The 12,413-nt window shown below is 35.3% G+C and overlaps 2 protein-coding genes across 2 annotated transcripts; both read left to right on the forward strand.

The window, feature by feature from the left end:
• Nucleotides 1-1,454: 1,454 nt before the first annotated feature.
• BDZ99DRAFT_497657 (uncharacterized protein) lies at nt 1,455-2,213 on the forward strand (the record flags this gene model as incomplete). The annotated part of the gene is made up of 1 exon (XM_033723532.1): nt 1,455-2,213. One exon carries the CDS (start codon nt 1,455-1,457, stop codon nt 1,821-1,823), a length of 369 nt encoding a protein of 122 aa, XP_033577622.1. The 3' UTR covers nt 1,824-2,213.
• BDZ99DRAFT_462017 (uncharacterized protein) lies at nt 1,773-2,213 on the forward strand. The gene has a single exon (XM_033719742.1). The coding sequence runs from the start codon at nt 1,851-1,853 to the stop codon at nt 2,010-2,012; it is 162 nt and encodes a 53-aa protein (XP_033577623.1). The 5' UTR covers nt 1,773-1,850; the 3' UTR covers nt 2,013-2,213.
• Nucleotides 2,214-12,413: the final 10,200 nt, after the last annotated feature.

Below are 12,413 nucleotides of genomic sequence, written 5' to 3' on the forward strand. Positions count from 1 at the left end.
AGTTGTTGATCCTAGGTTGTAGTGCTGCAACCTGAGTACCACTGAGCCGTGTCCCGAGGATGTCTGTTGCAGCGTCGGCGACGGGCGGGTCAAGGACTTGGAGGCGCGCTGCCACTGACTCCCCTCGTCGGCGGTAGGCCCAGTCGTGGACGCTTGACGATTGTCAGCTCGTCATGAGACACTTGGACTGAATCCTTGATTCAGTAACCTCAACATTATTGTCGGGGCCGCTTCATAGATAGCGCGGGCGACGACGTCGTCAGTGATGGTCTGGTCTCAGGCACTAGGCCTACCTCCTGAGGCCAAATTGGCAACGACAACAAGTGTTCTGCCGAGGGTCTACCTGTGCTGTCCCAGGCTAGCATGGTCTCGAGGACTTCAGATAAGGCCCCTAACCGTGACTGCAGCGTCTGTACAATGGCGGCGAACATATCTGCGTTCACCCCATCTTTCCATGCACAAGGGGCTTGGAAGAATAACTGATAGCCCGACAGCCCAAGGCACTATATATCCACCAAACAGGTGTAGGGTTCGCCTGCGGCGGCGGCGCCGTTCTGCTTGAGCGCCATCACCTCCGGTGCCAGATAGGCAATCGTAAGACTCCCAAGACACCCTCCTAAGACTCCTAGGACCCCCGTAAGACTCCCAGGACACCCCCGTAAGACTCCCAGGACACCCTCCTAAGACTCCCAGGACACCCTCCTAAGACTCCCAGGACACCCTCCTAAGACTCCCAGGACACCCTCCTAAGACTCCCAGGACACCCTCCTAAGGCTCCTAGGACCCCTCTAAGACTCCCAGGACACCCTCCTAAGACTCCTAGGACCCCTCCTACTCCCAGCAAGGTTCAAAACGGAGCCCGCTCAAAGAGCAGAAGCCAAGAATACATGTAGAAGAAGAAATTAAAAAACTGCGCTGGCGTTTGGGCCGTCAGGGTTTTCAGTAATGGTTCGTGTAGTCGTGCCTCTAGCATACGGGAGCTTTGAATAAAGTTTTTTGGAAGGGAAGGAAGACATAAGGTACAGAGGCTTGCAAAACCGCCTTCAACCCAAGTATATATCAAAAAGATTTTTAGTCCCCACAAAACCTGCACCCTGACGGACTCTAGGCCGTATATAGTTAGACTAGCTTAATTGTGAGGGTCCAATCATGGGCAAGATGATCGTTAGCTGAGTATCAGCCTTGTATTGTGTCGCACTTAGGAGCTGTTCGGTCGCACCGCCCTCAAGTTCAAACTCGAGCTTGTTTTGCCCACGCTAATTACCTGCCGGCGTAGAATAGCGCGTTGCTAGCAGCGGTTAGCCGGACCAGCTGACTCGGAGTTGTAGAACTCGAAATTGGGCTACTGTTCGGTTCTGGTGTTGTGTAGCGCAGGCCTTGGCACCGCGCAGAAACTTCAACCTCATCAAATAGGCCAATTTTTGTATATAATTGTTCGTTCCTGGTGTTGTATAATGTCAAATCGTCAAACCCGCGTTAGTGATAGGACGCCGGCGTCCACAGCAGAGCCTACCGCTATACCACTAGTAGACTCTGCTGTCGCATCTGCGGTTGCGCTTGAAGCTATCACCACTGTTCCACTCGTCAGTTTACCAGCGAAGAGGAAGAGGGTTAAAACAGCTCGTGCACTTGCATCGCTATTCCCTTCGCCCACGCCTCCTCCTCCTCCTATTGCTATAACTTGCCGTAGCAAGGCGCTTAAGTGGTCGGACAATATAGTAATAGCTATGTACAACGGCCTGCTTAAAGGCGTGAATATGGGCCTCCGTGCGCAGAGCGGTTACTATTCTAGATGCTGGCAAATTGCAATTAAAAGAGTTTAAGCAGTTACAACGCAGCTAATTAAACTTATGCAGATAAAGTTGAAGCAAGCGGACGGGCGGAGGCTCTGGCAGAGCTGGTGGCCTTATTGCAATTACTCTGGCTGGAGCGTTACAGAAGAGGGTATACCTGTTTCTAACCCTAAGGTTATAGAGGCCAACTTTCTGCAGAATAAATTGCATTATAGATAGCACTATAAGGCGCCTCTCGCGCACGAGCAGATATATGCTCTCTTTAAAGGGATTATAGCAATAGGGTAGTATAGTTAAACTGCTTAACAGGCGCATAAGAGCCTGCGCGGCGATGCGGAGGAGGCTAATATAGAGGAGGCTGCTGTAGAGAAGGAGGAGGAGAAAAAGGTATTAGCCGAAGAGGTAGATAATAAGAAGGACAGTGGTAATATAGAGCTGCCGCGAACTACTACTACTATACTATTAGTTTTTAGTTTAGTAGTATAAAAAGGGTTTACTTTATTATTTTACCCTTTTCCTATTTCTCCTATATTCTCTTAGTTATCTACTCCGGTTACTGCTACTATAATAATACCACGCCTATTAGCCACGCCTAGGCCGCTAGTTATACCTACGCCTAGGCCGTTATTAATTGCCCTACAAAAATAGGCAGTAAAAGTGTTAGCTTATAGTGCGGAAAAGGCTATAAAAGGGAAGTATTTAAAAAAGCTTACTATTACAGAATTAATAGCGGAGATTTCTAAGAAGATTATAGCCTTAAGGTATCTAATAAGGCAGGCAGTTGCTCCACCACCTGTAGCAGTAGTAGAGGATTTCTAGAAAAAAGCAGTAGCGGTGTTTTTAGAGTATAAAGATATTCTTTCTATTAATAAGCAGTTAATAGTATAAAAGGCGTTTAAAGATAATAAGCGGGTAAAAAGCTTTTTTTTAACCTCCGGGGAGCTTTATAATATATAGGTTAGTAAAATTATAGCCTATATAGTATAGTTAAATATTTAAAATAGTATTAAGGCTATAAATAATATTAAAGAGGAGCCTATAGAGCAGGAGGAACTAGATTAGCTAGAAAAAAATAAGGAAATTAGGTCGGCTGCAAAAGGATAAGGGAATTAGCTCGGCTGCAGGAGGATAAGAAAATTAGCTTAGCTGCGCAAAGCTATATAAAATAGATAGATTATATAATATTCTCTATTTTATAGTCTATACTAGACTACCTAAACTAATTTACCTAGACTAGCTATACTATACTAGACTGCCTAGACTATAAAATAAAAATATCCTATAATTTATCTATTTTATATAGCCTTGCGCAGCTAAGCTAATTTCCTTATCCTTTTATAGTTAAACTAATTTTTTTATCCTTCTATAGCTGCTATTATATAATTCTTATCTATAATAAACTACTACTATATTCTAATAATTCTAGTAATATAAAAAAAGCTTCTAGTACTGCTAAGGCTGCTGCCTAGTAATTTACGCGTTTTAACGCGTTAAAAGTTAGCTAATTTCTACTAAATAGTACAGAATTATATTATATATTATAAATTTAGGTCTAAAATAGGGGCGTTTTTTACTATATAGCGCTAAATTCGCTACTACCTAAGCTGCTGCCTAGCTAGTATATTAGTTTTATATTTCTAGATAAAAAAAACGGCTAGGCTATATAAGACTATATAAAATAGATAGATTATAGAATATCTCTATTTTATATATAACCTTAATTCTTTAGTAATAACTTACCTACTATTTCTCCTCTATTTAACTAGCAGTTCCGCACGTACTAATTCTATATAATTCTCGTAAACTAATTATTATAACCCGTAATATAAACAACCCGAGCGCAGAAGTACTTGCGGAGATAAGTAAGTAGATAAAACTAATTACGCAGAACTAGGTTACAGGACTAAAAAGGTTACGTGTAGGATATATAGGGATCCTAGATTCCCCTATAAACTGCTAGTAGATAGGAATAATCTAAGAATAGAATAGGGTTATATAATAGCTTATTAAGCTCGCAGAGAAAAGTAAGTATAAAGCCGAGCAAGCGCTTATCGGGCTTAAGGCGCTTAAGGGCTACGAGCTCTAAGAGCAGAACAAGTAAACGGATTTCTTAGGACAGACTTTTTATATATAAGAACGCTTTTTTATATAGATAGAAACCTTATATTTAACTTAAGACTTTAATACTACCTATTAGAAGTAATAACCCCGTTTTATACCTTAATTAATTATTACCTTACCTTTTAAAAACTATTGCACCCTAATAATAACTTAACCTATACCCTGCCTTAGTATATAATACTTAGAAAGTATAGAAGAAACAACCTGTTATACTTTAAACACCGCTATATTAAAAAAGTCGCATATAAACAATTAATTAGAATAGCCCTACTAACCCCTTTAGGTAGTATAACTACTAAACTAACTTTAATAATACCTAAGGTAGTAATATATATACAGGTATTGCTTATACAACTATAAATACTAAAAGAAGCTAGCAATACTAAGAATAAGAAGATTGCGGCCCTATAGGGAAATTTTTAAACTATCTAAGAAAAGCTTACTACTAGTAGAATAGTTAGCTATAGAGGCTATAAAATAAATAAACCCGAAGAGTTTACTAGGGAAAAAGGAGCCTTGCAAGCGTTTATAACGCAGATAAGGCTATACCTGCGCATAAACTAAGGCAACTTTAAATTTAAATTAGATAAGGTCTATATAGCAGCCACCTTCTTAAAAAAAGAAGCGTTTAACTAGTTTAACCCGATGCTTATAGACTAGCTTAGCAACGCCGACGCGGATAATCGGAAACTAGAAACTAATATTATATTTAGCAACTATAAAAACTTCGAAGTAGCACTTTAGATAACTTTTGGAGACACTAATAAAAAATAAACCGCGGAATAGAAAATTGCAGTTCTAAAGCAGAAGGGCTTAACTAGCTGCTATACTTTAGAATTTATATAAACCGCGTTTAAGCTATTATAGGAAGATAAAGCTCTATAAGTATAGTACTATAGAGGTCTTAAAAAAGATATTAAAGATAAAATTGCACGAGGCGAGAGGCCTTTAATACTCTATAAACTTAAGGAAATAGCAATATAAATTAATAGTTAACAGTATAAACAACAACTAGAATAGGTAGATAAAAGGGGACTTTATTCCTACGCCTAACTAGCTAGACTAAAGCTAAGAGTAACTAACTATAACTATAGAAATTGCATAGAGATTAATATTATAAAACAACGCAACTACTAGAAAAGTAGACTAATTACTAATAAAAAAAGGTAAAATAGAAAGTATAACAGCGCATGCCTACTATATAAAGAATAAGAATACTTTGCAAATAAGTGCTCTAGGAACACCTAAACAGCAGCAGTTATAGTAAAGCTAAATATAAACTGCTATAATTCTATATTATAGACCGCGTGCTATAATAATAACTGCTTTACCTATTAGTTAGATAAGCAGGTAATAGGGTACTATCTAATATAAAGGGCGAGGGGATATACTATTACTATAATAAGAAATAAAAAGTATAATAGCAATCCTATAGATAACTACTATACAGACGTAAAAGTTAAAAGTATAGAGATTAACTACCTATTAGAAATAAATAAGGCGTTCTAGATAATTAAACCGTAATTAAAACCCTAAATTAATATACCCGAGCTATAGGATAATAGCAAAACTAAGTTACTAAATATAGAAGTATAGGTTAACAGAGTTGTAGCCACGTATAAATAAAGCGCAAGAGAAATTCTCGCACGCCTTAATAAAGGATAAAAAGCGCAAAAGGCTAAAAACGCTACAGCGGGCGCAGAGCTAAAAGCACTAGCTAGTTACTAATTCCTAAAAGCTATAGGAAGAGTTATAGAATAGCTTGCTAGAAAAGAAAAAGTAAGAATAGCCGCAGCTGCAGGGATATTAACAACAGCAACTATTAGCGCAAAAACCCGCGCAGGATTAGATATATTAGAAGGCCTAAGCCGCAATATCTAGTAAGAACTAGATAATAAATTACCTGTTAAGGATAGTAAAAAGTACTATAATAGTAATAAAAACCGCAAACTAGAGGAGTAGTTTAGTAATAGAGAATTTAGTATCGGACTAAAGTAAGAACTGCTAGAGCTATATAGAAAATAAACTAAAATTAAAATCTACGGAGCTTTACACCCTATTAGTAAAACAGGTGTCTATAATAAGGAAAATAAATAGCTGGATAGAAACCACCTACTTTATAGGCAGATATTTTAGGTATTATATATCGAAAACAAATGCAATAAGCACGTAATATATAAGAAATATCGAGGATAGTACCTATATTAGATAAGATATTATATTATTACATAACTAGTACTGTTTAAGGAAATAGAACACTATATTATAAGTAAGAAAAATAAACTTATAAAAGTAGCTACTATAGTTCCAGACCTTTAGTACCTAATAGAATATAGGAAAGGTAAAAACTGGCAAATATACTACTAGGACTTATATCTAGTATATTGCAAAATAAAACACGCGAACTATTAGCTATAAAAACAGCTAAAAAACAAGCAGGCGCTTAAGTAAAGGAACGGCCAGAGCAGCTAAGAATAAAGTCCTATAGAGCAGCTACGGACAAAGGAACGCGAACCGCAACTATTGCTACTTTAGTAGGAAAAGCCTATATTATAGAAAAAGGAAAAAACCCGGCAACGCAGCCTAACTCTATTCCTATTTAAAACTATAAATATATAATCCTATCGGTTAAAATTAGTAGAAACCCGGCGAGAGTACTGCTAGACAGTAGCGCGCAGGGAAATTTTATATTCTATAACTTTATTAGAAGAAACCGGATTTCTTAGCGATAGAAAAACAGACCTTATAGACTATATATAGTAGATAGCACACCGGTGTTATATAGATTAAAAAATATAGAGAAACTATTAGTATAGATATAATAAACACGGTAAGATATAATATAATCTTAGGTATACTATAGCTAAAGCAGTATAACCCCTAAATTAATTAGAAGTCTAGTAAAGTAAGGATCTAATCGGAAAGCAGACTAAAAAGCACCCTGCACTAGGATAAGCCTAAGTAAAAACAAGATGTTAACACAGATACCTTAAAAGGTAAGAAAGCCTAAAAAGAAAACAGGGCAGTAAGCTAATAGTAGCCTAGACCCCTAGGTAGCCGGTAGTTAGCTAAGGCAGTAAAAGTACTAGACGTGCTAGAAAAATATAATAAATTTAAAGAAATCTTTATAGAAAAGGTTTAGAATATATTACTAAAGTACTAACCTTAGGATTACTATATTCCCCTAGTACTAGGCGAATAACTGCAGTTTAGACTAATCTATTTACTAGCCTAGAGCGAGCTGGAAGTACTAAAAGAATACCTAGAAAAGAACCTAAAGCAAGGATTTATTAGACTATTAAAATTGCCTGCAGGTTACCCTATAATATTTATCCCGAAACTAAATAGTAAGCTACGCCTTTATATAGACTATAGGCAACTAAATAAGATTATAATTAAAAACCGCTATTTATTACCTTTAATCTCTAAACTTAAAGACTAACTATATAAGGCTAAGTACTTTATAAAGATAGACCTATATAAAGGGTACTATTTAATTAGAATAAAAAAAGGAAAAGAGTAGAAAACAGCTTTTAAAACTTAATATAGATACTTTAAGTATATAGTAATACTATTTAGGCTTACTAACGCGCTAGCAATATTCTAAGCAGTAGTTAACTTAGCGCTAAAAGGCTATTTAGATTAGTTTATAGTAGTATACCTTAATAATATCTTTATATACTTAGAAACGCTAAGTAAACACAGGATATATATATAAAAGGTGCTTAAAAAACTTAAGGAATATAACCTTACAGTAAACCTAGATAAGTGCGAGTTCTATAGGTAGAGAGTCGGATTCCTAGAATGCGTTATTAGTCTAGAACAGATTAAGATAGAAGAAGGCAAGGTGTTCTCTATCTAAGAATAGCTAGAGCCCGCAAATTTAAAGGAACTACAGTTGTTTCTAGGGTTAGCTAATTACTATAGGCAGTTTATTAAGGGCTACTTAAAAATTGCAGAGCTACTTATAGAACTTACTAGAAAGGATATTAAGTATAGATAGACCTTAAAAGCGCAGAGCGTATTTAATAAACTAAAGGCACAGTTTGCTTTAAAACTAGTATTAGCAATTTTTAATCTATAAAAACTAGTTACTATTAAGAGTAATATATTAGATAAAGTATTAGGAGCGATACTTAACTAACTAGATAAATAAGGGAAACTGCACCCTATAGTATTCTACTTATAAAAGCTAAGCCTAGCTAAGCTAAACTATAATATCTATAATAAGAAACTACTAGCTATAGTAGAAGCATTTAGTTAGTAGAAAGTTTACCTTAAAAAAGCGGTATATATAATATAGGTGTATATAAACTATAAGAATTTAATATACTTTACTATAACTAAAAAGTTAAATAGAAGACAGGTAAAATAGTTAGAAAAACTAGGAACCTTTAATTTTAGGATTACGTACTAAAAAGGATCTAAAAACGCTTATATAAACGCACTTAGCTAAAGGCCGGACTATATAAAAGGAGCCGGAAAGACTAGGCAGTCTATACTTAGAAAGAAAAGTCTAGAAACCCTTAAATTTAACCACGTATAAGCAGCAGCTGCTTATAGGTCTAAGGATAATAAGTAGTATAGATAAATTAAGGCAGCTTAGAAACTAGATTAAAAGAGCCGGGATTTAGCAGGTTATAACTAGCAAAGTTTGCGCCCAGAACCTATAAACTAAGAACACGGAGAAATCCAGGACGGTATTATTACCTTATAGAATAAGATATTTATGCCTAAAACCTTATAAGAAGAGCTTATTAAGAAATTCCATAGTATACTAATATACAGGCACTAGGAAGTGGAAAAAACACGGGAAAAAATTGTAAAAACGTTCTACTTCCCTAGACTTCGGAAACTAACGGAGAAAATTATATATAAATATAAGTATATAAAGAATAAGTTAGTAAAATACGCACTGTACAGACTAATAAAAAGTTCCTCTATACCGGAAAAAGTATAGGAATCTATTATATAGGACTTTATAGTTAAGCTACTATAGTCTATTAAACCTATAACAGGTATAAAGTATAATATAATATTAGTAGTTACAGACTAACTAACTAAATATATATACTTTATCCTTTACTAAAAAGTATTAACAGCAGAAGATCTAGCCTATACTTTTTTAAAGTATATTATTAGCAACTATAGGCTACTCTAGGAGATAATTTTAGACTAAAATAAGCTTTTTATATTAAAATTCTAGCAGACCCTTACCGCACAACTAGGAATAAAGTATAAGCTTTCTACGGCGTTTTACCCTTAGACGGACGGATAAATAGAAAGGCTTAATTAGACTTTAGAATAGTACCTATAATACTATATTAATTACAGGCAGGATAATTAGGTATTACTACTACTAATAGCCTAGTTCGTATATAATAGTATATCTATAGAGATAATAAAGGTATCGCCCTTTTTTATAAACTATAGTTTTAATCTAGAGGTATATTAAAAACCCCGACTTAATAGTATAAGGGCCTAGAAGGCACTGCTATTAATTAAAAATATTAAAGAGCTATAGAAACAACTCTTAATAGATATCTAATTCCTAACGCTAAGGTTAGCAAGATATTATAACTAATACCGGAGTATTATACTAACCTTTAAAAGGGGGGATAGAGTCTACCTACTCTGCAAAAATATTAAAATAAAATAACTAAGTATAAAGTTAGACTATATTAAAATTAGACTATTTAAAATATAGAATATTATCAGCCTAGTAAACTATAGGCTTAGGCTACCTAATAGAATAAAAATACACCCGGTTTTCTATATATCGCTACTAGAACCCGCACTACCTAACGCTAAGCTAGAAAATAATATTAAGGTCGATAATAATAATAAATATAAGGTCGAGCAAATCCTAGATTCCTAATAGTATAGTTAGTAAAAGGAGTACCTAATTAAGTAGAAAAAATACAGCATCTTTAAGAATATATAGGAACCGGTTAAAAGTTTAGTAAACTATTAAAAACTCCTGCAGCAGTTTTACCGCTAGAATCCGGAGCAGCCTAGAAAGATAGTAATAGCGCACTATTAAACTAGAAAGGATTAAGAAGATCTAAGGATAGATTGCAACTGTTATATAATTAGAATACACGGCTTTAAAGAAGACAACTAGAAGTGCCCAGCACACCTAAAAAAAAAGAAAAGTACCCGATAGTTCCTAAGGCAGAAGGTAAGCCTTTCTGCTCGGCACGCTCTTATTCTTTCTGCTTAGCCTCTTTCTAATTATCTTTCTTAAGCTCTTCTAGAGTTTTAAAACCATAATATATTATCTCCTTACCACGCTTACACAGCAACTCCTTTTAAGAATTTAGACGCTTAAGCTTTATTATAGCAGCTTTCTAGGCATCCAGGAGAAAAGAAAGGGTTGCGCGAGTCTCCAACTCCTTGCGATAGAGTTTATCCTTATTACAGGACAACTTTCGCCCTAAACAACTTAGTAAAAAAAAGGGAAAAAGTAATAGTAAGGGTAACTAGCTTACAGGCAGCTGCTAAAATGCCAGTAATATTATAGTTTAATTGTTGCGCCCGAACGCAGGCTGTATAACAATCTAAATTAGGTGTAGAAACTATATATAATAAACCCCGAGACTTACACCGGGAATAAGGTATAACTTTTAAATTAGACGCGTTAATATAATTAGTAAGTATAAGACAGCTTTCTTATTTTTTGGCTTTTAAGGCGTTAGATATTATAAAAGAAAAAACAGAGCGGTATAATAACAGCCTAATAAATAGGGCATCGCTAGCTACTTATCTAAGACCCCACCACGGAAATATTTTCGGGCCGAAAGCCTTAGAAGGGGGAGCGAGTGTTATAACCCGCAATATAAACAACTTAAGCGCAGAGGCACTTATAGAAATAAGTAAGTAGATAAAACTAATTACGCAGAACTAGGTTACAGGACTAAAAGGGTTATATATAAAACGTATAGAAATCCTAGATTTTTCTATAGACTGCTAGTAGATAGGAATAATCTAAAAATAGGACAGGGTTATATAATAGCTTATTAAGCTCGCAGAGAAAAGTAAGTATAGAGCCGAGCGAGCGCTTATCGGGCTTAAGGCGCTTAAGGGCTATAAGCTCTAAGAGCAGAACAAGTAAACGGATTTTTTAGGACGGACTTCTTATATATAAGGACGCTCCTTTGTATAAATAGGAACCTTATATTTAACTTAAGACTTTAATACTACCTATTAGAAGTAATAACCCCGTTTTATACCTTAATTAATTATTACCTTACCTTTTAAAGACTATTGCACCCTAACAACAACTTAACCTATACCCTGCCTTAGTATATAATACTTAGAAGGTATAGAAGAAACGACCTATTATACTAATCTCTTCTATTATTTATACTAAACTTACTCTCCGCTTTAGCTTTAAGAGTGTTTTAAGAATTTAGATATACTAGCTCTTCTACAGGTATATTTAAATTACTTAGGCGGTTTAAATTAATAAAGTTATAAATAGCTATATAGTAGTAGACTACTTAAACCTATATATTTAGCGGGAAGTTCGCTCTTAGCGCGTTAAAGTACTAGAATCTTAATTTAAAAATGCCGAATATTCTCTTAATAGTATTGCGCAGAGAGGCGTGTTATAAGTTAAACAACTCCTTTTTATTTACTAGCTTTAACCTTGCTCTTTTATTTTCTTTTAGGTAATAGCGGACTCTATAGAACAGCGCCAGCGTAATAATAGTATTGCTATACCCAGCGTCTACTATATAGTAACAGCCGCAAGGCACCTTAAATAGATAGTTAGCGTTTCTTACTGCAGCAAATACTTACTAATTATAAGCAGTACTTTTTTATCCTGCTAAGGCGTATATAAAATTGCACTTAAAATTAACAGCCGTAAATATATTCTATATTAGTTATTACGCCTTACCTTTCTATACCGCCTAATAATTCTTACTACTATAAATAGATACAGGCAGATGTATACTATTAATTGCGCTAAGGCAGTTATAGAAAGCTAGGTTTTATTTTAGGTTATCTAGGATAGTATTAGGCGTTTTATTTTAGGGTAGAACTATAAGCTTAGTATAGAGCTTAAGCAGGGCCGGAATAACCTTATAGACTATACTTCCTAATATATTAGATCTTGCTAATAAACTGGCAGGGCAGCTTGACAGCTTATAAATATATAGTTGACGAGCTATACTATATATGCTTGCCAACCTGGTAATAGGAATTATTCGCCGTAAATACTAATAAAAAGATAAGTAACTTTTCTTCTATAGAGAGTAGCATTATATCCTTTATAAGCCCTGTTTTTTATAGGAATTTGGACAGCTTAATAAACACGTTGGGTCTTATCCTTACTATGTTTTGCATCCTGATTTCGTGGCTATGTATAAGCGAGGCCGTCCACGTTGCGCCTTGAAATATATCCGTGTTCTGTACCCTAACGCCCACAGGTTCCTTATGCGCCGCCGTTAGGAGTAGGAGAAGGGCAACATTATAAAGCAGCAAGAGGTGGAC

This window comes from Mytilinidion resinicola (genome assembly GCF_010093595.1).
Source record: "Mytilinidion resinicola strain CBS 304.34 unplaced genomic scaffold BDZ99scaffold_8, whole genome shotgun sequence".
In the NCBI taxonomy this organism is placed as follows: domain Eukaryota; kingdom Fungi; phylum Ascomycota; class Dothideomycetes; order Mytilinidiales; family Mytilinidiaceae; genus Mytilinidion; species Mytilinidion resinicola.

Bases quoted from the DNA above. Each gene is read 5' to 3' on its own strand.
- BDZ99DRAFT_462017 (XM_033719742.1), top strand. From the start codon at position 1,851: ATGCAGATAAAGTTGAAGCAAGCGGACGGGCGGAGGCTCTGGCAGAGC.